This window comes from Balaenoptera ricei, chromosome 2 (genome assembly GCF_028023285.1).
Source record: "Balaenoptera ricei isolate mBalRic1 chromosome 2, mBalRic1.hap2, whole genome shotgun sequence".
NCBI classification, from domain to species: Eukaryota; Metazoa; Chordata; class Mammalia; order Artiodactyla; family Balaenopteridae; genus Balaenoptera; species Balaenoptera ricei.
The window spans coordinates 39,073,548-39,098,117 of NC_082640.1; the positions used below are offsets into that span (position 1 = coordinate 39,073,548).

Below are 24,570 nucleotides of genomic sequence, written 5' to 3' on the forward strand. Positions count from 1 at the left end.
GGGTGGGCTGGTGTCACAAGCCCCCCACCCGGCCCAGGAGATCCAAGGTGACTATGGAATTGCCTGAGCCACCTCTCAGTCCCTTCTTCCTGCTCATCTTTGCAGCCTTGGATGTGTTGGCCATAGCCTTCTGAAAGTCCCCTTCCTGGGACCCTGGACCTGGGCCCCCTCCCTCCTGACCCCTTCTGTCTTTGGCTCCTCTCCCTGGGCAGCCCGCTCCACTTCCACAGTGTTCACTATCACCTCCACAAATTTACTTTTTTTTTCCTGACTGCAGTCCCGAGAGCCAGCTCTGAGATTCCACCTGCTGGCCAGCCCTGCCAGTGGCTGGGACATTAAACTTGCTTAGCTGTTACAAAACTGACCTTCTCTGCTGTCCATCCCTCTCCCTACACGTGTGGCTGTCAGCACTGGCATCTGTTGACCCGCCTCTCCCAGGAGTCTAGATTCCTTTCCGTTCCTGGCTTAAATATAGTGGAGTGATTGGGAGTGCAAGGCCTCAAGTTGGAGAACCTGGGTTCAAATCTTGGCTCTGAGTGACCTTGGGCAATTTACTTTAATCTCTCTGGGTCTCAGTTCCCTATCTGTAAGGTGGAAATAATAGAACCGACTCCATGGCCTTGAGACTGATGGAGAGAATGTACATAAGCACTGATGTAAAGCCTGGCCCATCAGAGGCCTCAAAAACTTTGGTCATTGTTGTTAGGAAAGCTTGCAACTTTCCTAATTGGAACTCGTGTCCTATTTCCCCCTCCAATCTGTCCTGCATCCAGTGCACAGACTGGTCTCTCTTCCTTATGGAGGAACTTTCATTGGCTCCCTTTTGCTCATCAAGCTGGCATTCACTTTGTGCAATTTAGCCTTGTCCACCACAGCTCTTTGTGCTCTGATTTGCTCCTGGCTGTGTGTATGTAAAGCGTGCATGCGTGTACACACACACATACACACACACACAGGCTGTCAAGGTGTATTTAGGAAGAGGCTGTGGGTTCAGTGACCACTTGGCCAAGGCTGAAGGACCTCCTTAGGCTTTGCTGCTGAGGAAACGAAGGGGCTGTCCAGGCCAGGCCTCCTGTTTGTCTGGAGGGGAAAGAAAACACCCTGTCCAAACAGAGGCATCCTGGGAGGTGGCTGCTGGATGGCTGTGCTGACAGATGTCAGGATTCTAAGGTAGGGTCACCCCTGTTGGAGGACCAGTCAGAAAGGCTTCTGACCGCCCCTGTGGGCGGCTGGGATCACCATCCCCCATCCTGTGCTCCTCCTCCTCCCAGTGCTCATTCAAACCCCACCTACTAGATCCCTGAGCCTGACACTGAGTTAAGAGGCTGACTGGTGATTTCCTGACGGTCAAACTCAGGGGCAGGAGGGATGTCAGCGCCCCCTTGCCTTCTATAGGGGGAAAGGCGGGTATACAGAACGCTCACCCCTCCCTCTCCTGCAGGTGGGGGGCAGCCATAGTCCACCTGCAGTGTGGAGAGGGGCTCCTCCTGCTTAGTCCCAATGCTTTTGGTAAACCAGAGCGTTCTAATGAGCCCCTCCCTTTACAAACGCTCCTCTTCCATCCTCCCCCACTTCCTTCCCCCAGATGTGACAGCCTCAACTCCTGGTTACTCCCTTCCCAGCGCGGCCAGCAGCTCTGCGGGTTGGGTGGTTTCCAGCCGAGTCTGGAGACAGCCCAAGTGTGTAGCACCTCCTCCCTTTGGGCCCAGCCCGAGGGAGGGAAAGGGGCGTGTGTTCCTTTAAGGGGCTGGCCCGGCGGGAGCGCGGGGATTTGTTCGCCGCCGCTTCCTTTCTGGCCATTCAAGATCCCCAAATCCGCCTGCTTCCTCGGACCCGGTCAGCCCGCAGCCTGGAGCGCTCGAGCCGTCGAGGAGCTGCCTGGGGACGGTACGTGGCTCAGAGGTGGCCGGGCTCCTGGGGCCCCCTGTGGGCCGGTTCCTCCTTTCCCGCTTTGGGTCTCCTGCAGGCCCCACGCCTCCCGGGGCAGGGTTGGGGAACCGGCCGGAGGAGTGAGCTGGGCACCGTGAGGCCGGAGCGGAGCTGGGTTGTGATCGCCAGAGCCGGTGGGGGGGGGGGCTCCCCCGGCGCCAGTGGGTTGAGAGCAGCGCGGGGCGCGGGCTGACTTGCGTGGGACCCTTGTGCATAGACCCTTGTTCGCGAGGAGGCAAATGCCGAGGGAAACCAGTGGCCTCCGAGACCACTACCCGGGTCCCCTCTTTCCCACCGGGAGCCACCGGGTCCCTTCCCGTCTCATCCTGCCGCCGTCCTGCAGCCTCCAGCACAGCGCAACGCCCGCCAGGCTCTGCCCCGGGGCATCTGTCCGATGCTTCCGGGGTCCGCGGGAACCCTGGCAGGGGCTGGGGACAACTCTTGAGGCAGCGGGCAGGCGGACCTGCGCCTCTCGGCCTCTGCCGGCCTGCTCTGGCCATCCCAGGGCAAACGCAATGGCTGCCCGTCGGTTTCAGGTCCGGGTTCACTGGGGTTTCTGTCTTAGGGACGGCAGAGGGGCAGGGAGGGCGGAGGGTAGAGCCCTGGGTGGGAGATGGGATCGCTCAGGGAGGAATTTAGGGCTTTTGAGCAGCCAGGAAGGAAACAGCTCCGGGCACTTGGTCCCAGCTCTGTCACCAGCTCGCTGGGTGGTCTCCAGCAGCCTGTGACCCGGTCTGGGCCTTGGCGTCCAGCGCTGACCTCCGGAGTTCCTTTGCCCTCTGCAGCGGGGGGAGGTGATTGAGAGGCGCCCTGGCCCCTTTCCCGCGGCCTTGCAAGGGCCAGTGGGCTGAGAATGCTGGTAGGAAACACCTCCAGCTTCCACTTTCCGGGAACCGCAGGTTTCAAAGGCCCGTGTGAGCCTTGCCCAAACAGGGGGCACCGAAGTCAAATTCCTCTCGGGGAGCCGGGTCAGCTGGAGACCTGGGCGGCAATGCTGCCCTCTGCTGGTGTTTGGGAGACCTGTACTCCCCAGTTGTGTAGTCGGGGTGGTCCCGTGGAGCTCCGTCTTCCTTCCAAGTCAGGGCTCAGCTTATTCTGGTGTGTGGAGGGGTCCCAAGGCAAGTGGTGCTAGGAAAAGCAAGGGATGGGCCGTCAGGAGACCTGAATTTTCTCTAACCTGTTTTCCGAAGATAAAGCCTTGGGTCTTCACCTCCCTTGGCCTCAGTTTCCCCAACAGTGGCTGCTTCTCTTCTAGACAGTGAGACAGAACAATCTACTGAAATCTTGTGAGACTCACTTTGTAAACTGTTAACAGTAGTAATCATAGCTAATATTTTTTGAGTGCTTGCCCCCTCCAGGCAGTTTTCAAAGTGCTCAGTAGCCATTCTCTTCCTTAATCTTCACAAAAAGCTTTTCTGGTTGGTATTATTGTTGACTGCCACTTTACAGATGAGAAAACTGAGGCTCCGGGACTTTCCCAGCGACAGACTGTTAGTAAGTGGGTGGAACCAGAACTGATTCCAGGTGGCCAATCTGATTCTAGAGCCTGAAGCCTGTCACTATGTCTTCCGCCAATATGTATTAGCTACTATTTGTTGAGCACCTGCTGTGTGTCAGGGGCTGAACAAAATTTATCTTTATAATTCTCACCACAGACCCATAGGGAGGTGCTACTAATATTATTTTTTACAGGGGAGGAAGTGGAGGCCCAGAGAGGTTGAGTAACTTGCCCAAGGTCACACAGCAGGATGCAGGTGTGTCCAGCCCTAATGCTGGGCCCAGACCTGTGTGCCCAAGTCTGGGTACCCCAAATCAGCTGGAGCCACTCACTGCCAAGGTGACTGGGCTGGACTTGAACATGGGCCTTCCAGCTGGTGACATCTCTGTGGTGGTCCTGAGGGGCTGATAGCCAGGGTAGCCAGCCTCAGGGAGCAGAGGCCGTCCATTGCTCCCCTTAGTGGTTGTGGTTGGGGATTAGCCCGGGGCAGGGCAGCAACTAGGCAGCAATTGCCACCCCTGATTCACACCCAGGACTCTGTTCTGTGTTTTAGCCTTGACATTCAGGGTGGTCCTTGTCCTCAGCCCCTGAGCCTGTTAGTATTCTGTTAGTATTCTCTGGAGACAAGGAAACTTCTGTTCAGATGAGTCAGATGACTTGCCCAGGGTCACTCCTCTTAAGGAGGGTTGTAGCTCCTGGACACAGGCTGATCTTTTCTTCAGACTCATTTTGTTTTTCCTGGCATCCCCCCACCTATTCTAAGGTTGCTTGACTGCTGGGTTGACATCCCAGAGGGATGTTAACCAGATCACACCTCTCCATTTGCAGCTGTGTTAATAAGCCAGGGAGTAAACCAAGGTGGGTGCTCAGACCGGAGAAGTAATGGAGAGAACTAGGGCTGTTTGTAGCTGGAAAGGAAGAACCAGGATGAGGACATGCACTTGACTGAGGTAGGAAGATAGCCAGAATGATCCTTTTAGAATGTAAATCAGATTTATGACACTCCTCTGTGGAAAACTCTTCCGTAACTTCCCTTCAGGGCTACAGCCTGGGACCTGTGACTGCTACTTGGACCTCATTTCCTGCCACCCTCCCTTTCTCTATCTCTGGGCGCCAGCCTTACTGGCCTTCAAGCTGTTCCTGCCGTAGGCTTTTGCCCTTGCTGTTCCCTCTTCTTGCAAAGCTTTTCCCTGGGATTTTCAAAGCTCATGCCTTCACTGCCCATCCCCTTCTCAGGGAGGCCTTCCTGACCCATCCTGTTGACAGGACCCCCCCACCCCCTGCTTTATCCTCTTCTATCATGTGCCACATGTTCATTCACATCACATTATCCCACATCGTGTTTATTGTCCGTCTCCCTCACTAGAGTGTAAACCCCACAAGGACCCCTGGTTTGTAATCTCAGTGCCTAGAACCATGCCTGGCACATGGTAAATGCATGATAAATATCTGTTGAGTGAATGCGGTCAAGTCCCAGCTCCTTCATCTATTACCTGGGTAACCTTGGCCAAGCAACCTAGCATTTCTGAACCTCAGTTTCCTGGTCTGTACAATGGGGATAATAATTCTGACATTGTGAGGCCTATAAGCAATGATGTTCATGAAAGTGTGTTGACAAGTAGAAGGCAGCCCTTATGACAGATTGTTATGGAGATTGGCTAAAAAGAGTTCAACAGAGTCCTGCCTCTACCACCTCCAGGCCGTTTCACCTTTAGACAGTTGCTTCATGCCTCGGTGTCTCTGTTCACTTGTGGATTAATTGGGGAGAATGAAATTCTCCTTGCTGATCAGGGTGGGGGTGGGGAGCTCTTGGGAGGATCAAGGGAGCTGTTGGCTATGGAAGCCCTTTAAAAGCCAGGGAGAAATTGTGGTGCCCAGGCTCAAGGTTGTGAGTGTGTGCCAGGGTCTCTGAGGCTGGGAAAGGGTGCCTCGGAGACTTAAGCTCTGCGGTTCTGGAGGGCAGAACTCTGGTTCTGGAGACACCAGAAGGTGCAACGGTCTGTTCTGCCTCAGCACGTGTTTCTGAACTGTGAATTACCTCATCCATGGTTGGTAAGAACCCTGGGGGAACAACGTCAGTAAAACATGGAATCGCATTGGTCTGGTGGTGATTTTTTTCCAGCTCGCTAACGTATTGGAGTGACTGAAACAAGAGTTCTCATAATTACAGAGCAAACCTTAGCAATGTATTAATTCCTTATGATAAATGCTGCCAGTCCTGTAGAAAGTGCCTTTCTTTAATACAGATGTCCCTCGCTATCCAAATGTTTGCTATTCACTGTCCAACACAGGAATAGCTTTTTATTCAAAATAGATTTGAATAACACAGCATCCCTCCCTATCTGGATCCCCCAAATTCTCAATATCCAAACTCCTGCCATCCCAACTCAAGGATGCAATAGATTTGGTGACGGAGGAATGCCTGTAGAGCTGGTTTAGCTGCTTAACAGAACTTAGCGTAAAGTTTTCTGATAAAAGTTGGAACCAGCTGAAGAAGTTACAAAGACATTTCCTCTGTGTTAAAACGAAACGAAACAAAACAAAACAAAACATTGAAGAAGGTGACTTCACCCTGTGTCAGATTTTTAATTTTGGTAAATCCATTGGAATTTACCAAAATTGGAATCCAATGCCCCCAAGGACCTGCATGTTGAAGGAAGAAGCACTTGCCCCAGTGGTGGGTGAAGTCTGCAGAGGACTGATTGATGGGACGTGGGTGCCAGTGTCAGTGGAGTGTTAACGATGCTGGTTTTTTTTTTTTTTTTTTTTTTTTTAGGATTGCTATTGTTTTTGTTAGTGCTCTGGTTATAAAGTTGCATACGTTTTGAGTAGTCTGCCCCAAACTTATTTTTCCCCTAACCTTGTTATTTTTTAATGCATGATTTTACAAAAATACACATTTTTTTTTCCCAGGCAGACAAAGATCACTTTGTGGCAGAAATGTCTGCATTTGCTCCTCCTGGGGAAGCTGTTTCTCACTGGGGAGCATCTGTACTAGATGAGGTGCTGGAAAGAGGCTGGAAACGTTGCAGGTGGAGGCTGGGGAGCCCCTCTGCTCCAGGAGGCCCTGGGTGCCCAGGGACAGGGCGGACCCTGGGACATCCAGCCTCTCCATCCTCATTCCACTTTTCTCTGCATTCTAAACATGGAAACCCAAGGGAGGGAAAGGGAACTAACTCCTACGAGGACCTGCTCTGTGCCAGGCACTGGACTATGTGCTTTATACACATCACTTTCCCTAGTTTGATATTGTGGTTCCAGGCTTTGGAGCTGGAGTGCGTTCAAATCCTGGCTTTGCTGTTTCCTAGCTGGATGACCTTGGGCAGATTATTTAATCTTTCTGTGCCTTGATTTTCCCATCTGTAAAATGGTGATACCAATAGGTCCCACCTCTAGAGGTTGTGGTGAGAATTAAGTGGGATAGTAAGTGCTCATTAAAGTCAGCTGTTAATATCTTTATGCTGATCATAGCAATCCTGTGGAGTTATTTCTTAGGCCAAGTGTGGCTAAGCTACGTTCATGAAGAGACTCAAATGTGGTGGCTTAAATACAATAGGACTTTTTTTTTCTCTCATGACACAGTGTAGGTGGGGGAGGTCCAGGGCTGGTGGGGTGGCTCTGTCATTAAGCCTGTGGTTTCCATCTCTGAGTCTAAGGTGGCTACTCTGGCTGCCAACAGGTTGGGGGAAAGAATACCAAGGAAAGGTATCCCAGATTGTTTTCAGTGTAAGACCTGCATGTGGCATGTATTATTTTTGCTCACTCCCATTGGCCAGCACTGAGTCACATGACCTCTCCTAGCTGCAAGGGAGGCTGGAAATACAGCCTTCAGCTGACTGGTCACACACTTATGTAGAACTCTCTCACTATGGGAGAAAAGTAGAACATATTAGTGAAAAATATACCATGGTGAGTTTTATGATCTCCATTTCACAAATGAGGAATCCTGCCTAGAACGACACAGCTATTAAGTAGTGGAGATGGGACTTGAACCCAGAGCTTCCTGCTCCAAACTTCTTTTTTTTTTTCACATTTCCAAATTCTTTTCTTTTTTAATTAACTGCACAGCATACATATAACAGAAAAATGCATTATCAGGGGTCCAAACTTCTGTATTAGGTTGTTTGTGCTTAGGCTGCCCAGATCCAAGTCACCAAGAGGCTTTGTGGGTGTCACCTGGGGATTCCTCTTGGATGAGAAGCAAGGCTCACGGTGTCCTCCTGTTGTGCAAGGCACAGAGGGCAAGTCTGGGCCTTGGGCTCTCTGCAAAGAGGCCTAAGGGAACAGTGGATTCTACCCCTCAACTTCCTTCACATCCATTCCTTCCTCCCCAGCAAGAGCTCCTAACTGTTCTGGAAACAAGAATGTTTCCTCCACAATCCCACCACCCTTACAGGCCAATGCATTTCTTTTCTTTTTCCTCCCTCCCTTCCTCTCCCTTTCTCTCCTTTTGCTGCTCCCTCCCCTTCTGGTTCCCATTCACAGGCATTCTTAGGGCCACACACTTACAATCATAGCAGAGTGGCAAGTCTATGTTCTGCCTTGTCTATTCTAAATGATACCCTAAGCACTTTCCGCGTTGCTGCATGATAATCATAGTCATACTTCCAAATGCCTGCTGTCAACTCTGGTCTTGCTGCCCTACTTTCCACTCAGCCCCCAGAGGGATGTTTCTAAGATATAGGTGTGATCCTGTGGCTCCCCTGCTTAAAGCCATTACTGGCACCCTAGGGCTTTTGGGACAAAGGACAGGCTGCTGGGTCTGACACACAGGGGCATCTAGACTCTAGTCCTGCCGACCCCTCTCCCCTCCTTTCCCCTATATCAGCCAGGGCCTTGGCAGGAAGCAGAATTCACCCTAGATGTTTCCAATAAAGAGATTCTAATGATGCGATGACATTTAGAGAGGAGGGTAAAGGCAACAAACTAGGGAGTTGGGGTGCAGAGACAAGCAATGGCAGTCGGTGCCCCCCTGGCCTCGAGGGGAAAGGGGAGGAAAGAGTGTTACAGAGCCATGAGAGTGGTGTTGGGGAGAGGAGCCGCCCGGCGGAGTTGTGATCCTGACGGGACACAGGTACTGCAGAGACACAACCTCTCTCCCCTCCTGCCCATCTCCTGTGTGTACCTCCTGTTGGCTGAATCTAGCTGGAAGCCAGAGGGCCTGGGGGCCTGGGAGAAGTGATCAGTGCAGGGCAGAAAAGAGCAGAGATGGACCAGGGAGTGGGGGGGTCACAAATGGACAACTGGCAGCACACCCCAGCCCTCCACGTGCTCTCTGGCCTCTGCACCTTTTCACTTGCTGCGCCCCCTGCTGGGCAGACCCTGCTGTCCTTTTCCACCTGGCTACCTCCTGTGTCTTCAGTCTAGTTTTCTGTACCTTATCTTTGTACTCACCACACGATATCTCCTGCCTATGACTCTGCCCCTTCCCTGGACTGAGCTCCTCCAAGGTATGACCCGGCCTTTTAATCGTTGAGAGTACTCAGTAAATGGCAATGAGCAGGGCAGGGATGGGAGGAGGTGAGTGAGGCATTAGCTTCATGTGCAAATTTAAGGGAGGGGAGTGTGTGTGCAAGAAAACTCAATAATCAAGATATAATATTTTGGGACTTCCCTGGTGGTGCAGTGGTTAAGAATCCGCCTGCCAATGCAGGGAACACGAGTTCGAGCCCTGGTCTGGGAAGATCCCACGTGCCGCGGAGCAACTCAGTCCGTGCGCCACAACTACTGAGCCTGCGCTCTAGAGCCCACGAGTCACAACTACTGAAGCCTGCGCACCTAGAGCCTGTGCTCCACAAGAGAAGCCACCGCAATGAGAAGCCTGCACATCGCAACGAAGAGTAGCCCCTGCTCGCCACAACTAGAGAAAGCCTGTGCGCAGCAACAAAGGCCCAACGCAGCCAAAAATAAAATAAAATTTAAAAAGATATAATATTTTGATGCAATACAAAAAAATAGAATCAACAAACTACAGCCCATGGGCCAGCTGCCTATTTTATTTGCATGTCCACTGAACCTGGAATAGCCCCCCAGAAGTATTCTAGCATGGTATTAAATTTTTTTTTTTTTTTTACCTTGACCCAGGATAAGAAATAATTTCACACTGTGACCCCCCCTACCTCATCCCCACAGATGTTTCTGGACTGAAACAAAAGCTCTGCAGTGCAGGACTCATCTTCGCTAACCGTGAATGCAACCTGATGTTTTCTAGTCTAGTCTAGTCTCTTGGATGTCTTTAAAAAATGCTGCTCACAGCTTTTCCAGTTCAATCCCGGTGTTTGAAAAATGGTGATACTGTCATCTCATCCTGCTTAATTTTCTCCATGGTCTTTTTGCTGCCTCCTAACTCCTTTTCAGGACTTGTTGGCTTGCTTGTTGCCCATCTTGCCTTCACGGTGCAGTCCCCTGAGAGCAGGGACCTTGTCTAGCTCATCACCACTGTCTCCTTGGCCTCGAGAACGGTGCCTGGCACACACAAGATGCTCTACAATTTCCTGTCGATCGAGTGAATGAGTGGGTGCTGGAACCCAGGGGTCCCTGGCCCCCCCCACCCCGCCTCAGGGCTTCTCTCACTGGCTTGTTTTTCTCCTCTTCCCAGTTTGCCCCAGCCCCCAGCCTTCCCTGGGACGCCTGGGTGCTGCCGCGTGCATGACGTCATGGACCTGCCGCTCCTGGTCCTGCTGCTTCCGCTGTGCTGCGTCTCGGGCCTGCCCTTCTACAACGGCTTCTACTACTCCAATAGTCCCAACGGCTGGAACGCGGGCAAGGGCCACGGCGAAGGTGGGTGGCCTCCTGGGTCGACTTCTGGCTCGGCCAGGTGACGAAGACCTCTCCTGGCCCCTGCTGTGATGTGCAGGTTCCAGGTTGGGACAGGGGCGAGGGTATGAAGCCAGCAGCCCCTCCCCCAGCTGTGCAGTGGTCCAGCCTCGTTTCTAAGATGAGCAGAAGCGGGGGTTCTGTTACTCCGTGTTTGCTGGCCCCTCAGATGTGGAGCCAAGTGCGCTGTAGGACAATCATTTTTGCTTTTTATACTTTCCCCAAAGTCCTGCCGGATTTTCCAAGATTCTGCTTAAACATGACCTCCCCAGGTCTCCCCAGTAGAAAGGGGGTTTGGGATTAGGGAGATGTGAGTCTGAATCTCAGTTTTGCCACTTACTGGCTACGTGGCTTTGGGCAGGTGACTTTTTATCAGTGGTTTTACACACCTACTATGTGTCAGGCATGCTTCTAGGTGCCTTACATACGTTACCTCGTATGATCCTCACAGGAACCCTGGCATAGGCGAGGCCTTGTTAGGTGTAGCTGTTTTTCAGCATGCGCTCCTCTGCAGGGAGCCTCCCTGTCTCCTGCTTACCCCCGAGGCTATACCCCCCTGCCCCCACCCTGTGTACCTCTCGAGTCCAGACCCAAGGTCATGAGACCATGAGGCCCCTATAGAGGGGCTCACGTTAGAGATGGGCCAGCCTTAGCCCATAAACCTGGTTCTTGTGGTGCATGGGAGGCTCTGTGTTTGTTTGTCCCCCTGAGCCCTGACTATAATCTCTAGAAGTCCTGGCCTCATCTCACCTGTGTTTCCGGGTGTTTGGGAAGAGTCGTGGTGGACAGTGGACAGAGAGTGAAGGGCAGGCTGTGGTCTCCTGTGGCCAGTGTGTTAGGGAAGGAGACTCAGGGGGATTAGAGTCCCAGCCACCCACCCATCTGGGGGTGCTCTTGCTGCCTGCTACACCAGTTTGCTTCTTTTTTTTAAAAAAAATATTTTCTATGTTTATTTTATCTTTTTTTATTTTTGGCTGCATCGGGTCTTAGTTGCGGCACGTGGGATCTTCCTTGCAGTGCCCGGGCTTCTCTCTAGTTGCGGTGCTAGGGCTCCAGAGCACGTGGGCTCTGTAGCTGTGGTGCGCGGGCTTAGTTGCCCTGCGGCATGTGGGATCTTAGTTCCCCAACCAGGGATCGAACCGGTGTCCCCGGCGTCCCCGGCATTGGAAGGCGGATTCTTTACCGCTGGACCACCAGGGAAGTCCTCCAGTTTGCTTCTTATACCGAACAAACCTAGTGGCTTAAGACAACAGCCAGGTATTTTGCTCATGATTCCATTTTGGTCAGCGTTTTGGGCTGGGCTCCATCTCTTCAGTCTTGGCTGTGCTCACTTAATTGATCGTGCCTGAGGTTGGCAGGCAGATCAGCTGGGGGCTTGTTGGTCTAGGATGGCCTCGGCTGGGATGGCTTGTCTCTGCTCTCTGCATGTTCTCACCCAGCAGGTGAGACCAGCCTTGTTCTGATGGTGGTTGGCAAGGTTCCGGGAGAAAGAGTAGCCTCAGCAGGGCCTCCTGGAGCCTCGGCTCAGAGCAAGCACCACGGAACAGTCACTTCCACCACATTCATTTGGTCAAAGCAAGTGGCAGGGCCAGCAAGGATTCAAGGTGGTGGGGTGGGGTGGGGGGCATAGAGTCATCTCCTAATGGAAGGAGATGTAAAGTTGCGTTGCAGAGCGTGTGGATACAGGGAGGGGTGCAGCACTGCGACCATTCTTGCAATCTAGAACTCCTGGGCCTGGCGGGAGCTGGGAGTGAGGGTGGGGTGGGCCTTTGCAGGGGTACAGACGTGCTGCAGCAGGTCCCCATCTACACCCGCCTCTCCCCCCAGGCATCTTCAATGGAGTGAAGCTGGTGGTAGAGACGCCTGAGGAGATCCTGTTCTCCTACCGTGGGGCCAACGTGACCCTGCCCTGCCGCTACCACTACGAGCCGGCCCTGGTCTCTCCTCGGCCCGTACGCATCAAATGGTGGAAACTGTCGGAGAATGGGGCCCCGGAGCAGGACGTGCTGGTGGCGATTGGGCTGAGGCACCGCGCCTTCGGAGACTACCGAGGTCGGGTGCATCTGTGGCAGGAGAGGGAGCGTGAAGTGTCACTGGAGATCCGGGACCTGAGGCTGGAGGACTATGGGCGCTACCGCTGCGAGGTCATTGATGGGCTGGAGGATGAGAGTGGCCTGGTGGAGCTGGAGCTGCGGGGTGAGACCCCAGTGGGGGCTGGGTCCTGGGAGCTACGGGGAGAGGGCCCTGAGAAAGCATCCAAACCTCTGTGCTTTCGGCAGATAAACATTTAATCCTCAGAACAACCTCAGGAAGAAGCTGCTCTTATTCTAACCCCTATTGTACAGCTGAAAAAACTGAGGCACAGAGAGGTCAAGTCACTTACCTAAGGTCACACAGCTCATAAATGGCCGAGTAGAGGTTTGACCTCAGGCAGTCAGGCTCCAGAATCCACTACTCTCTACTCCCTCTTGCTCACATCCTGTTCAGAGAAAGGGGGACAAGAGCGGGGCACACAGCTGATGGAGATAGAGCTGAGATTCAAGCAGAGTTGGCAGGCAACACAAGCAAATGAGGCAGCCCAGGGTGAGTGATAGGGAGTGGTGGGGACTGGGGCACACTCCTGAGCCCTCATCCCATCTGAAAGGAGCCGCTCTATTCAGGCCCAGCTGATGATGCCACATCAGAAGCAGGCCTAGTGCAGCCAGATTTTCTGATTTGAAAAGAGAAGCTTATATTTTTATGTGAAATCTAACTGAAAAAAAAAGCAAACCAGTGCTGTGCAAGCCAGCCAAACTCTACACACTAGATCTTATGTATGGGTCCCTGTTGTGATCTCTGCATGACTCCCACCTTCTCTGTCCCTAGGATGGGGCTGTGTGTCCTCATATATCTCCTACCTGTTAGGGAGGCAGCTGGGGGGTATGTAGAGAAGGGTGACCTGACTCAATGTCCTTCCCATCCCAGCTGTGGTACCCTAGGTCAGTGCTTCACCCCCAGAGCTGCAGTCCCCTCACATGTAAAATGAAGAACAAGGGTAGTTCCTCCTTTACCTCCTTCGAGGAGATGAGGATAGATGTGAGTCAAGGGCCTATCAATCAGTGCAGATCTTTGCCATCAGCAGCCGCATCCCCAGTCCACATGGCTTAGGTGGTGGCCCAGTGGTGGCCCATGATGTTGGGGATGGTGGGGGATGGGAGGGAGCCTGTGAGAGCCATTTGTCTGGGGACCACAGAAGCAGCCTAGAGAAACAGGGAGCCCTCACCGTGTTCCTGCGGCTGGAAGGGCTGGGAATTTGGGACGGAACCAGGCATGAAATAAGCCCCCTGCAAACACACATGGAGGTTGTGCGCTGATTGTCGAGGCCCAGGGGCCTCTCTGCCCCCTCCACCTGGCTCTGCCCAGGGGCCTGGCTTCCTGAACTAGGTGATATTGGGGGTTTGGGGCCCAGATATTCCCAGGCCCCTGGCCACAGGAAGGAGATTCTAAGGACTCCAGGCCCTGCTTCTAAACAATGCCAGTTCCAGGCACTAGGGACACCGCCTCTCCTTAAGGTTTCATCTGACTTGGTAGAGACTGGATCTAGGGTGTTTAAAAATTTTTTTATTATGGTAAAGTTTCAAACATGAATGGTGACTTTTGAGGGAGCCTATGGTACCTACAAGCCTCTGGCACCACAAAGGGAAGCCCCCTGCCCAGGACCTCCCTGACCTTGAGCGTCCCCTTTATTAAGACCTTTTACCATCCTTCCTCTTCCCCTGAATTCCATCTGTCCCACATGGAAACTTGTATTCTCCTAAGAAGCTTCTACATTAATGTTAGTGTTAATGTAGATGATGAGATCTCAGCTACCGACAGGGAGAGCCAGAGCCCAGCAGTGCACCATCTCCTGTAGATGGCAGTACCTCCTCACTGGTGTCTTAGCTCAGGCTGCTGTAATAAAATACCGCAGTGTGGGCAACATAAACAACAGCAGCAATTCATTTCTCGCATTTCTGGAGGCTGGAAGTGCCAGATCAGAGTGCCAGCATGGTCAAGTGAGGGCCCTCTGCTAAATTGCAGACTTCTCGCTGTGTCCTCACACGGTGGAAGGGGCTGGGGGTGGGGGGTGGTCTCTGGAGTCTCTTTTAAAAGGGCACTAACCCCATTCATGAGGACTCCACCCTCCTGACCTAATCACCTCCCAAAGACCCCACCTCCTAATACCATCACATTGGGTGTTAGGATTTAAACATCTGAATTTGGGGGAACACATCGAGACCATAGCACTGGGGTTCTTGCAACAGCCCTGTGAATTAGGCCTTAGTCTCATTCTGTAGTTGGGGATATTAGTTAGCTGATTAATTCATTACCTTAACAAGCTAATAGTTTTCTGAGTACTGCTGTGTGCCAGTCTAGCTCTGGGAGGGAGGTGTAAAGCAGATATAGGCTCTGCCTCAGATTTGGATATTGGACAGGAGATGACAGGTTTACAGAGTTTTTCTGAAGGATTTTGTGTGTGTGTGTGTGTGTGTGTGTGTGTGTGTGTGTGTGTGTGTTGAGGGGAGCATCTGTCCCAGTAGGTTTGGGTCTCCAATCAGCTGGGCCCGGCCCACCCATTCAAGCTGCTTTTTCCTCCCTCCCCAGGTGTGGTCTTCCCTTACCAACACCCCCAAGGGCGCTACCAGTTCAACTTCCACGAGGCCCAGTGGGCCTGCGAGGAACAGGACGCGGTGGTGGCCTCCTTTGAGCAGCTGTTCCGGGCCTGGGAGGAAGGCCTGGACTGGTGCAACGCGGGCTGGCTGCAGGACGCCTCTGTGCAGTACCCCATCACGCAGGCCCGACACCCCTGCGGTGGCCTGGGCCTGGCACCTGGCGTGCGCAGCTATGGCCCACGCCACCGCCGCCTGCACCGCTATGATGTGTTCTGCTTTGCTGCTGCCCTCAGGGGTGAGTGGAATGGCTGAGCACAGGCCTGCGGGTGGAAGGGCAGCGTCTGGGGAGCTTTCAGACCTCTCTGCCCACCCTGCTGGCACCTTCATCTGGAGGTCTGGAGCACCCGCACGTGTTGAAGCCATGTCCAGCTGAGTTTTTTTTTTTTTTTTTTAGGTTTCCTGGTGTTCATTAGGGATGCTCTTTATTTTATTTATTTATTTTGGCCACGCCTTGCAGCATGTGGGATCTTAGCTCCCCAACCAGGGATTGAACCCATGCCCCCTGCATTGGGAGTGCGGAGTCTTAACTACTGGACCACCAGGGAAGTCCCCCAGCTGAGTTTTGAGTGCTTTGCTGCTGTTGCTTCACACCAATCATTGGTTTAGTCATTCATCAAACATTTCCTGAGTGCCCACTATGTGCTGGGGCCAAGGCTAGGCACTGGTCATCATAGACAAATAAAACACAGTCTGTCCTCACAAAGGAGCTCATTTCATGGGAAGATAAATGAATAAAAACAAACTGGTTCCGTGCCATATCCCAAGCACTTAGAAAAGTGCCTGGCACATAGTAGGTGCTCAGTAAATGTCTGAGTGAATGAGAGACTCTGATTGGTCCAGCAGAGGTGGGGCACCAACCCAGGGTGTAATTAGGGAGGGCTAGGGTGGAGTACTGATATGACTGGAGGAACCCCAGCCCCATGGCAGATAGGATGGCACTCTTGGAGAGGGGATGAGGACTGGGAAGTTATCCCCCAACAGTATCCACTGCAGATGCCCACAGCCTGGCATTTCCCTAGGCTCAGAGAGCTGTCAGGTCTTTGGGGGCTGGTTGGTGGGGTCTGGATGGGCTGGCATTGCTCCAGGCCCTGTTGTCTTCTCTGGCTGCCCACTCCACTGCCCAGCTCTCACGCCCCACATCCCACAGGGGAGGTGTACTACCTGGAGCACCCTGAGAAGCTGACACTGGCAGAGGCAAAGGAGGCCTGCCAGGAAGACGATGCCCAGATCGCCAAGGTGGGCCAGCTCTTTGCCGCCTGGAAGTTCCACGGCCTGGACCGTTGCGACGCTGGTTGGCTGGCAGATGGCAGTGCCCGCTACCCTGTGGCTCACGCACGTCACAACTGTGGGTCCCTGGAGCCTGGGGTCCGAAGCTTCGGTTTCCCAGACCCACATAGCCGCAAGTATGGCGTCTATTGCTACCGGCCGCGCTAGCGCCCGGGCTCCAGCTCTGTACTCACGCCTACCCCATCCCCTCACAGGCTGTATTTATTGAGTAGTTCATTTTCCCTTGCAGGTTGGGGCAATTTTCATTTTGTTTTTGTACTTTTCAACTTAAAATTTTTTTAAATACTATTTTTTTGGTAAATCCCACAGATCCCAAATCTTCCCTTTACTCAGGTAGACACCCCAAGGCTCTCCCCCCTCCACGAATCCTCCTGCCCCTCTCCAGGACATTTGAGGTTCATGGGCTCACGAGGGCTCTCTGCCATTGCTGAGTCCAGCCCCTTTCCCTGCCCCTGGGAGGCTGGCGCCCAGAGCTGGCAGTGGCACGAGATGCCAGGGCGTGGTGGCTGCAATCCTCCCTCCGCCTCAGCCTGAGGGAGGAGAGGGCATCCAGGGCGGCTCTGGAGCTGGGCTTCGGGCCTTGCAGCCTCCTGCCCTCTCGTGCTTCTTTGGCAAGCAGCTGGCCCTCATCAGCATGGCGGAGGAGCGAGGGCTGGAAGCGGGTCCCTGGCCTTCTGTGTGACATCCCAGGGAAGAGAGAGACTTTCCTCCACATTTTTTCCTTTTCTTAGTTCCAGAGAGTCCATATTTTGTTCTCATTTTTCCCTATTTGGGGAGCAGCCCTCAGGTGTGTGTACTTTTTTTGGACAATAAATGGTGCTGTGACCCCTTCCTCCACCCCGAGTCCCTGATCTGGGTCTCACTCTTTATCTCATTTAGTCTTAGGGCCCAGCTCCCTGCCCAGTGGGAATGGGGGACAGTTCTGTCCCACACTTCAAAGGTCGACTGGGTCTGTCCACTGGAGTGGGTGGGAAACGCCAGGGGCTGCACCTTTGGGCTGCCTTGGTCTGGCCTTGCCTGCCCTGGGGACACCCTGCCTCGGGGGCTGGCCTAGCAGCTGGAGGCGCTGGCTCGCTCTCCCACCATCCTACTCCCGGCTGTGAGTCTGTGCGGACACAGCACAAGAGTGGGAGGTACCTCTCGGGAGACCAGAGGAAGCTGTGCCCTGCAGAGGATCTTGGAGACCAGCCCTCTCTGTGCCTCACCCTCTGTCCCTCCACCCCCTCCATGTCAGCCTCAGGAAACCAGACCTTTTGCCTCTGCACAGGCACGCCTCTGTCACCCACAATCAGTAATTCACTCTATCCTTCACGTAGCCCAGTGCTTCTCAAAGTGTGGCCAGCACCACCAGCTTCACCTGGGAACGTGTTCGAAATGCAAATTTCTGGACCCCACCCCTGACCTGCTGAGTCAGAAACTCTGGAGTGGGACCCAGCACAAGCCCTCTCGATGCTGATGCAGGCTCAAGGTTGAAAACCACTGACACAGTCGTGTTCCCAGTGAATCAGTTAATTAATCAATAAATTGCATGATTATTGCGTTCCTACTATGTGACCATTGCTGCATCCTCTGCTTTTGTCCACTGATCCTTTCCAGAGCTGTAGGTAACCTGGGTACACAAAAATATTCACCAACAAATACTCAGCCACACACGTACACACCCAAAGAGACACTAGCAGACTCACACTGGCACACACTAACCAACACCCAGACACCTTCATAAACACAGAATCAATGCCCGCTGAGCAAGTGTGATGAGAGGGTGGCGCCGACCTGGCCTTCTAAGGAGGAGGCTGGCGGAGGGTCACTGCCTGGCATGCACACTCCGGCTCGACTCAAGGTCTGTTGAGGGAAATCCATGAACAGTCGGAATCGTTTTCGTTGATATCCTACAGCCTACTTAAGGGCAGGATGCCCAGACCTTTGTGCTAGCGGCTAGCTAACCATTTGGCCTCAGAAATGTATACGCAAGATTCACTGTTCCTAGGCTGTCTGCAATTTTTTTCTTCCCTCTTATAAATCCTGATTTTGCTTCTGTTCTTAGACTCTACCAATCGACTCTTCCTGTGTGAGCAAACAGTGTAAATCAAAGGACCAAACTCTGGATAGTGGCCAGATGTCTCACTTGAGTTGTACTTTGACAGCATGCCAACTAGCAAATCCATACACAGCACCTGTTGGCTGTCTCTCTCTCTCTCTCTCTGTCTCTCACACACACACACACAGAATCCATCATACGCACAGGTACACTTATGAAAATAAAGCACCACAAGTGTGACTGTCCCAGGCTTTCTGATCAGACAGGATTTGCAAGAATTCGGGGTCATTTGATCAAAATGTGTCCCCACTGCCCCCATACCTAAGAGCCCCTTCAGTAGACCCTGGACCATGGTTGCCTTCTCTTTAAATTAAGAAAAGAAGGGAAAAGAAAAGAAATAGATCTCTTCCAATGTCTTTATTATCATTATAATTATCATAATCTTTAGTTTTCAAAAATATAAATAGGTGCACGGAACCCTGGTGCCTGCACGGTCCCGGGGGGTGGGGGAGGGAGGGGGGAGGGTTGGGCGGCACTCCCACCGGGAAGGAAATGCCCCCCGCCCAGCCCTGCCGAGATCGAGATCGACACCTGCTAGGGTGGCAGACCCGGGTGAGAGGAAGAGGGACCCTCGGAGGGAACCCGACCCCCACGCTTTGGAAGATCCCTCGATGGCTCTCTCCTGCCCGCTCACCTGCGGCCGGAAGCCACCCCCTCTCCCCCAGGCTTCTCCCCCGCACAGATGGCGCAGCCCTCCTACTCCGTCTCATCCCATACATTCAGCTGCGGTTCCGCACTCTTCATGCCCTCAGGCCTCTGCACCTTCCTCCCTCCTCCCTAGCTCTCCCTGGAGGTGAAAGAACCAACGATTGCACTGCTCTTGGATAAGTCAGGAAACAAAAAATTACCTTCTTTATTTAACTTAACCCCTCCCCTTCTCCCCCTGTCCCTGCGCTGGTCCCTGGAAAGGCACAACGGGAGATTGAAGAAACGTCTCTAAACTCAGTCCACGGGTTACAATACGTTTGCTTTGCTTTGGCATTTGGGAGGAAAATTAGATGCAGTTTTGGCGATTTGAGGGGGTGGGTGGGTGCATACACAATGTGGGATTTATTTTTTTTCCTTCTTTAATGGAATTCCTTATATGACAGAAAGCGACAAGGAGAGGACACCATCCCTGTGGGATGTCAGCCTGGCAAGGCTCCTGGGCTCAGCATCCTGGGCACGTCCTGGAAGCTCCTCTCAGTGGGCCGTGCTGGGGCGGCTCCTCCGCAGGGGCCGTGAGCTCCGCTTCTGTAGTCTGCGCTTGTAGGTGGAGGCTGGGGTGAAAGGGAGATGGAAACATCTGGGTGAACCCTGGGAAGAAAGTGGGCCAGCCCAGCCTCTCCCCGTCCTGCCCCTTCTCCGCTGGCTCCCCTCCCTGCAGAAACCATGGGCTCATGAAGGCAGCCTGAGGCTTTACCCACTTCTTGGTTTTGATTTTTCTTGGAACCACCTTGGGCTTCGGGGCTTCGGGGCTGGTGTTGAAAAGGAAAGTGGGCCACCCGCTTTCATCTTCACCTTCTCAGTGCAAGTAAGCCCCCTCCCTGGGGGCAGCGGACATCTGTGATTGAGCCCACGGACGGTGCAGACAGCGGGGGACAGGGAGGAGGACAGGGAGGAGGCGGTATCTAACGCTGTGTGGGGCGATGCTCACGGTCTGTGCAGGTGATCCGAGGCTCCTCCCAGTGCCCGCTGGGCTGGCACCGGATGGTGGGCACATGGCGCTGGACAAAGCCCTCGGTGCACTGGTACCGCACCAGGGAATTGATCTCGTACCGGTCCTTCTTCTGCCCGAAGATCCTGGCGTGCTCCACCACGGGGGGCTCTCCGCAGGCCACTGAGGGGCAAACACCCTTCAGAAAGGGCTCTCAGAGGGTCTCCCGTGATGCCCCATGCTGGTCATGAGCCAGTATGGCCCCCTCTGGCTGTGAGGAGATGGGCTCAGAGCCCAAGGAAGGGGCACGGAGCCTGAACACCCAGCCGTGAGCCCTGACTGCTGGGGAAGGGGTGCTTTCATGCCGCACTAAGAATCTGGGAAACACTGGTTCTAACATTTGAGTTCCTCGATGATTTAGAGCAGCAGTAAGGGAGTAAAAGGGAGAAAGGTGGGGAAAGAGGGCGAGAGCCGGGCAGACTGTCTGTGACTTCTCTATGAAAACAGTGATGCAGGGGAAAGTGGGAACTAAAGGAGGCCTCGGGGGCAAGGGAGGGGGACGAGGCCAGGAGCAGGAACAGGTGGGGAGTGTCCTACTGGCACCTAGATGTCCTCAGACTTAAAGCTGATGATCAAGGCTGACAACTCCGACTCTGCGACTGATGGGCTTGGGAACCCCAGACAGGGAGGCTCCCAACCTATGTGTGATTGTGGGTGACTTTCTGTGCTGATGTCCAAGGCACTGTACGTGTGGAGGGGGTCTGTCCTCCTGTGACCTTCACCCTCTCCCTGTCCCTAGTGGGCTGGCCCTTTCCATCAGCTCTGGGATGCTGGCATTGGGAGTGGCCCCCCAGGTCAGCTCCAATCTGCTAGTTGGGCAGGTGAGGTGACCTCAACAGCCAGGAGTCCGGGTGACTCGCCCCAGGTCACACAGCAGGAGCCTGGAGTCTTGATTCTCTCCATGCTGCTTATCCCTCCCAGGCTGCTGCTTACCTGTGCCCTTTTTACACGTGAAGGGCAGCTGGTAATTGCAGGGAACGTCATTCCACTCGCCCTTCTCATGCCAGATCATCACCACGCAGTCCTCCCCAGTGGCAAAGAAGTTGTCAGGCTGGTTGGGGCGCCAGTTCTCAAATTGCTGTGGGTGGGAGTGGGGAAGGGGTGAGGAGGGGGAAGCAGCAGTACAGCTTGGCCGGACCACTGCTTTCCCTCCCCATCAAGCCCCTTCCTGGCAGTGGCGCAAAGACTGCTGGGAGTCTGGTCAGGGTTGTCCCAGGTGCCATGGAACCCACGGGCCCTCCAAAGAGCTGCTCACACCGCCTGGCTGTGGTCCTTGTCAGGAACTCAGAGCCCCCAGGACTCACAGTCCCTGTTAATGAGCTGACGACACTCTCCTCTTCCATATGGGCCAACGGGGCTCGTCACCCAGGCTGCCTGCTTGGGCAGGACTGGGAGGGAGACATATGGCTCCCAAGTCCAGACTCTGCCTTCCCAGGCTTCTCCCTCTAGCCTGACTCAGGGACAAACAAGTCCCCTTTCCTCTAATGTAACTGCTCCCCTCCCACATGACCCTGTTCATATTTGCCTCTTCCAGGGAGACTTCCCTGAGGTCCTTTGCTGACCTCCATCATTTACTATGTGTACTGTTCAGCTGGCATCTATGTTGCTTTCTATCTGTCTGTCTGTCTCCTTGAGTGGACTCGAGTCCTCTGTGGGCAAGGAACCACTCTAAAGCTTCCATGTTCCCTCTTGGTGGTTTGCCTTCCTTCATTCATTGCCTTCCTCATCCCTCACCCTTCCTTTCATGGCATTATTCAGTTGTCCAGCCCTGGGCTGGTCTCTAAAGGGACAAGAACAAGACACAATCTCTGATCTCAGGGCTCCCGGTCCAGAAGCTGCTCAGTGAATGTTTGCATGTGATTTGAATGTGTCTCTCTCTGGGGGTCTTTATTCATCTCCTCTGGGCCGCCAACTATCCCGGGTGCCCCCAGCAGAACTCACCAAGGAGTGTCCATCTGACCAGCGGAAGTCTCCTTCGATGGTCTTGTCATTCAGGCCGATCCACTGATAGTCCTGAGCATTGTCTGGAGAGAGGACGTGGGTATGGGGCGCCCTGAAGGTGTCTGAGAAACTTGAGCTCGTAGAGACAGAGGGGATGGAGGGGTGGCAGGAGCTGGGTGGGCTCCTAGGAGCGTGACACCTGCCTCCAGGGTCCTGACAAGGGTCTTAGCACCTGCATGTTTGGAGTGCATTTGGACCATCTCCCTGAGCTGACATGGACTGATGACAGAGTCGGGGTTAATCCAGGGCTGACTCTGACAGACAGTGGGCTGTCCTGGCTGCAGCCAGAGCCCTTGGCCCCTCAGGCTGCGGAAATGCCCTTCCCTCCCTCCCTGCCCCCGACCCCTGCCGCCTCACTGGGCCCAAGTCCGCTGACTGCTGCCAAGGGAGATCCTTCGCCCATGTGACCATTCTCCGCTTGGGCCCCTGAGGCCCGGCCGCACTCACTGTTGACAAACTCCTGCTCCTCAGGGGTGACGATGCTGCTCAGGTGGGACTGCTGCTTCCGGCACTGGCCCTCGGCGTCCACCCAGGTCGCCCGGTCGGGGAAGTGGCGGTAACAGTGGCCCTGGAACTTGGTCCAGCCCTTCTCACACAGCTTCTGGTCTGCAACACAGGTCAGGGGCTTGAGGAGAGGGCCTGGAGGCCGACTGGGGTTGGCGTCTGCTGCCAGTCTCAGGGCAGGGATTCCTGCGTTCACCCTGCCTTCCGTGTCACTCCCCAAAGGAAGGGAGAGGCCCGACTGGATCGGGGCTCAAGTTGGAAGCCAAGAGGCCTGGCCCTGCCCGCTCCTGCCCCAGGAGCCTCTGGGAAATGCCAGGGACCCTTTCTTTTCCTGATATTGCTTCCCACCCCCAAAGCTTTTCTCCTGTTGAAGTCTGCTCTGCAGGGCTGGCAGAGCTCAGCAGCCAGGTAAAAAGAGGTGGAAAGGTAGGAGGTGTTGAGGCTTAAGGAGAAACATGGCTCAGAGGCTCTGAGGGGCTCCAGGGAGCCAGGGAGCTGCGGGGAAGTGTGCGAAGGGGGCAGCAGCAGGCAGTGCTGGGGGCATGAAATGGAAACTTGGGTGGGGACAGAGGAGCAGAAATGTCTGCTTTGGGTCCAGAGAAGACACAGAACTCTAAGTCTATCCTATCAGAGCTGGTTCTAGCAGAGCACACGATAACTGCCTCAGGGTCCAGGACCCAGGGACCCTGGCTTTTCATTTTATTTCTTGGTGGCAGATGAGAAGAGGGGAAGGGCTTCTCTCCTCCCAAGTCTACACTGGTAACGGATTCTGAGTTCAGCAGAAGGGACTGATGTGGAGCTCTTGGAGCAGCCTAGAGGGACAGACAGAGGCAGGTGCGTGCTGGAACTGGCTCCTTCAGGCTTGGGAAAGCCATTAGGAGTGTGTCTTCCCAACTCGGCCTTTATTTTTTAATTTAATTTTATTTAATTAATTAATTAATTTAACTATTTTTGGCTGCTCCGTGCGGCATGCGGGATCTTAGTTCCCTGACCAGGGATTGAACTCGTGCCCCCTGCAGGGGAAGCACGGAGTCTTAACCACTGGACCGCCAGGGAAGACCCCCAACTCGGTCTTTAGTGACATTACATTGGTAGCTTTAACTGGCCCTCGTGAGAGTGTTATACCCCAGAAATTGGCAGATGCTACAAATCAGGGATCCTCCTTCCTCTCTGAGAGTCAGTTGTTAAACATCTGCCAGCACAGCACTGGACAGAGGGAATTCCAAGACCCTCTTTTCTTTCTTCCCCTCGTGCCTCACAGGTGAAGGGCTGTCCCTAGGGCCCTGGGGCTGAGTGTAGGGCCATGAACCCTTCAGGCTGTATGGCAGCCTCCCTGGTCTGGCTGTTCCAGTACGAAAGGACCAGTACCTGAAGGGAAGGATGCTTAAGCTGAAGGGGTGTATGCTGGGCAGGGTTGGAAGACAGACGCTTGGGCAGAGCAGAGAGAGAGAAGAGTTTGAGGCCAGCAGCCTTTGAAGAAAGAGGCAGCGCAGCAGGAAGGCTTAGGAGGATGCTGCCAGTCACCTGCTGCCAGTCGCCTGCTGCCAGTGCCTTCCTCACGGGTTTGGAAAGAAAGGCAGAGAGACTTCAGAGGTAGCTCAGCACCTGAGGAGGCCAGAGGCATATCATCCCAGGGCTGATTGTGGGGTCCATTCTTGGACCACCTGAGTGCCTGAGGGCTGAGCTGGGTGGGCAAAGCTGGAGGCAGCAGCTGTGCTGGGAGGGGCCAGGGCCATGCAGGATGGAGGCTCTGGGGAAACAGCAACAGAATTCCAGGAAGGCTGCAAGAAGGAGCAGGGCCAGAGCCAAGGCTCGAAGCACCCTTGGGGTGGTGAGCGCTCAGGATTGGAGTAGGAGAAGAGATGCAGCCCTGCTCAGTTGGGCGCCCAGGCCCAGGGCCCAGTTCGGGGGCTCTGGCACCCTCTCTCTGCTCCATCAGAGTGCAGAGCCCAGTCTGACACCCAAGAGCTGTTGTCTGCTTGGACATTCCATGCCCTTCTCCCTGTGGCAAATACTCTGGCATCCTGGGGAGGAAATCCTTGTAACTCTC

At 54.0% G+C, this 24,570-nt stretch overlaps 2 protein-coding genes across 2 annotated transcripts in view; one reads left to right on the forward strand and one right to left on the reverse strand.

The window, feature by feature from the left end:
- Positions 1 to 1,715: 1,715 nt before the first annotated feature.
- HAPLN3 (hyaluronan and proteoglycan link protein 3) lies at positions 1,716 to 17,775 on the forward strand. Its single transcript, XM_059912511.1, has 5 exons — positions 1,716 to 1,887; positions 10,026 to 10,207; positions 12,071 to 12,439; positions 14,867 to 15,169; positions 16,082 to 17,775. The coding sequence occupies exons 2-5, from the start codon at positions 10,084 to 10,086 to the stop codon at positions 16,366 to 16,368; spliced, it is 1,083 nt and encodes a 360-aa protein (XP_059768494.1). The 5' UTR covers positions 1,716 to 1,887; positions 10,026 to 10,083; the 3' UTR covers positions 16,369 to 17,775.
- A 1,431-nt stretch (positions 17,776 to 19,206) lies between these two features.
- ACAN (aggrecan) overlaps positions 19,207 to 24,570 on the reverse strand; it is a 62,080-nt gene continuing 56,716 nt past the window's right edge. The window contains exons 14-18 of the mRNA XM_059915392.1: positions 22,464 to 22,622; positions 21,957 to 22,039; positions 20,949 to 21,093; positions 19,956 to 20,138; positions 19,207 to 19,578 (exon numbers count right to left, since the gene is read on the reverse strand). Coding sequence (XP_059771375.1) covers positions 19,502 to 19,578; positions 19,956 to 20,138; positions 20,949 to 21,093; positions 21,957 to 22,039; positions 22,464 to 22,622 — 647 coding nt within the window. The 3' untranslated portion in view covers positions 19,207 to 19,501. The remainder of the gene's footprint in view (positions 19,579 to 19,955; positions 20,139 to 20,948; positions 21,094 to 21,956; positions 22,040 to 22,463; positions 22,623 to 24,570) is intronic.

Bases quoted from the DNA above. Each gene is read 5' to 3' on its own strand.
- HAPLN3 (XM_059912511.1), top strand. From the start codon at position 10,084: ATGGACCTGCCGCTCCTGGTCCTGCTGCTTCCGCTGTGCTGCGTCTCG. The intron at 12,440-14,866 runs GTGAGACCCCAG...CTCCCTCCCCAG, and splicing joins GGTGGAGCTGGAGCTGCGGG to GTGTGGTCTTCCCTTACCAA. The intron at 15,170-16,081 runs GTGAGTGGAATG...CACATCCCACAG, and splicing joins CTTTGCTGCTGCCCTCAGGG to GGGAGGTGTACTACCTGGAG.